We start from the raw sequence: 2,788 nt of genomic DNA on the forward strand, positions 1-2,788 counted from the left end.
TTGCTCTTGACCTTGGCTGATGCGCTTGTTGACCAGGCGCCGGGGGCTGCTGCAGCGCGCCCCGCTGGTCTCGATGGGGTTGTCCTGCAGGTAGTCCGCCAGCCACTTCAGATGGCAGTCGCACACAAACGGGTTTTGGGCTAAGTGGCTGGGAGAGGGAGGGGCGCTCATCAGGGGTGACCCGTGGTGCCCACACCACCCCCTCCCGCCTGGTGCTGGGCCCTGGCCATCCAGTGCATGGATCCCTCCCTCATCACCCCAGGAGGCCTGGGGGACACGGGGGCTGCTTCCAGAGGGGACCAGAGAGGGGCTGGGGACTCGGCCTCGCCCACTCGGGGCAAGACCTGCCACGGATACCCCCTGACCCTCACCCACGCCAATCCTGACGGGCAAAGCGAGCTGCAGGCCTAGGGTGTGTGCACAGAGAAGACTGTGTTTATGTCTCTGAGCTCTGCCACACAGGCGCATAAGGCAGCTGGCAGGGCGACGGGCACATGGGGGTGTTCCATAAAAAGCAGCGGCACGGCTGCTGTCATCGCGCCGTCGTGAGCGGCACCGTGGCCTCGCTCTCCTTGGCTCGGTAAGAAAACCCTGCAGAGCTGCACACAGTGCCTGGCACGTGGTGGGGGGCCAATAGGTAGCAGCTGTTCCTGCTCTTTATTGGTTCCTGTCTCTTGCTACGGGCCAAGTGCCAGATGACTCAGACGCCCCAGGCTCACGGCCAGGCCACCGGCTGGGGTGAGGGTCTCAGGGTGGGGCTGGAGCATCAGAAACATGGCCCGAGACCTGACCTGTGCTAGGTGGTCAGCGATCTCACGGACCTATCTGTGAACATGTGCAGTGCTTGGGAGTGAGGAACTGCTCCCAAGGCGGGAGGTGAAATACTCCCAGGGTGCCCATATCAGAGGGTAGTGGGGTGGGGGTGGGGTCGGTAGTGGTGGGTTATCCCTAGAGAATATAGTGGCTGCAGTGAATAAGAGAGCAGTTGAGGGGCAACTCTGCCCGGATTCAAATCCGGATTCTCACTAGCTGTGCAACCTTGAGTAAGTTACCTAACCTCTCTGAGCCTTGGTTTCCTCTCACAGAACTGGGGGATCATAACAGCACCTACCACAAAGGGTTGTTATGAGGCTTGGAGGATTGCATCCAGGGGAAGAACCAAGTGTGGCGCCCTGCAAGGTGTGAGCTCAGAACAGGGGAGCTGTACCGGTGCCCACTCTGCCCTCAAGCGGGGGTCCCCGTGGCCACGTGTGGGTCCCTGCGGCCTGGGCGTACTCACAGCGTCTGGATGGCCTGCAGAGGGGCGAAGAGCCCCTTGCTGATGGTCTGCAGCTTGTTGTCATAGAGGGAGAGCAGGTTGAGGTTCTGCAGGTCCTGGAACGTGTTCACCCGCAGGCAGTTGATCTTGTTAGCATTGAGGAGGCTGCAAGCACAAGAGAGGCGGTGACTCGCTGACCCTGGTCGTCAGCCGTGGGCCCAGGGCTGATGCAGGGACCGGGCTGCAGAGCTCCCTCGCTCTCCTCGCAGCCGGGCTCCTGCTGCTGAACAGAGAGAGAGGGTCTCGCTTTCCTGTGGCCACAGACACTTAGAAGATGCCTTGGCATGGGAATGGGCATGCAGGGGCACCATGGCCGCTGTACCACCCTCTGCCATCATCTGGAGCCTCCCCTCGAGCCCGTGCCCGGGAGGAAGGCTGGAGATGGCGCCCACGTGTGTGGCTTTCTGCTCTAGAATGCAGAGGTTCCAGGACTAAAAAAAAAAATCATATGCACAACTGTTTCCAAGCTGTAGTTGACTGACTAAAGGCCATTCTGATTCAGAAAAGTCCTTGGTTCTTTGGGATCACTTATTCCACTGGAAATCTGATGAAGCTATAACGCAGTGGTTCTCAAACTTCTGGCCCTTTAAATACAGTTCCTCAAGTTGTGACTCAACCATAAAATTATTTTCGTTGCTACTTCATAACTGTAATGTTGCTACTGTTATGAATCGTAATGTAAATATCTGATATGCAGGATGGTTTTAGGCGACCCCTGTGAAAGGGTGGTTCGACCGCCAAAGGGGTCGCTACCCACAGGTTGAGAACCGCTGCTATAGAGCATCCTCCCAGAAAGCACACATCCATGGGTGGGCTTGTATTGCACTGTTTCTCTCTCTCTCTCTCTCTCTCTCTCTCTCTCTCTCTCTCTCTCTCTCTCTACCTCTCCCCCCCCCCCCCCCATAGAACATGCCTTTTAGGTGGAACTCAGTCCATCCAGCACAGGCGATGCTGTGAGGGGTCAGGGAGTTTTCCAGATGCAGCTGGAAAGTCAAGCAAATTTGGGTCCCCTTAGGACCCACACTCCCCAGACTGACTAGTGGTGCCCTTGCCACTGGCTTAAAGTAACCTCCCAGCCCCTCTTAAAGGGAAGCAGGGGAGGGGGAACCGAACTAACCAGCTAAACGTGGAAGTTTTAAAATTCCTATTTTCAGGGCTGGCCCAGAGCTTCCCTCGCGGGGAGCAACCCACGAGGCTCATAACAGACTGTCTTGTCTCCGGAGGCCCTTGATGCCAGGGTCCCCGGGGCTTCCGCTGGCAGCGGTGTGGGGAGTGTGCACGAGGCAGCTGATCGATGTTATCTCTCTCATCATGTTCTAACTCTCTATCTCTCTCTCGCTCCTCTCGAAAAAAGCAGTAAGATATATAAAAAAAATTCCTATTCTCAGGGCTGTCTCAGAGCTTCCCTCGGCGGGGGCGACCGAGGAGGCTCATAACAGACTGTCTAGTCTATCGAAGGCCCTTGATGCC

The 2,788-nt window shown here is 57.1% G+C and overlaps 1 protein-coding gene across 1 annotated transcript in view; it reads right to left on the reverse strand.

The window, feature by feature from the left end:
- The window catches only part of SLIT3 (slit guidance ligand 3), a 481,227-nt gene that overhangs the window by 56,636 nt on the left and 421,803 nt on the right, over positions 1–2,788 (reverse strand). The window contains 2 exon segments of the mRNA XM_023743480.1: positions 5–148; positions 1,280–1,423. Of these exon segments, the coding sequence (XP_023599248.1) occupies positions 5–148; positions 1,280–1,423 (288 nt within the window).

The sequence above is a fragment of the Myotis lucifugus genome, unplaced genomic scaffold, assembly GCF_000147115.1.
Source record: "Myotis lucifugus unplaced genomic scaffold, Myoluc2.0 scaffold_394, whole genome shotgun sequence".
NCBI lineage: Eukaryota > Metazoa > Chordata > Mammalia > Chiroptera > Vespertilionidae > Myotis > Myotis lucifugus.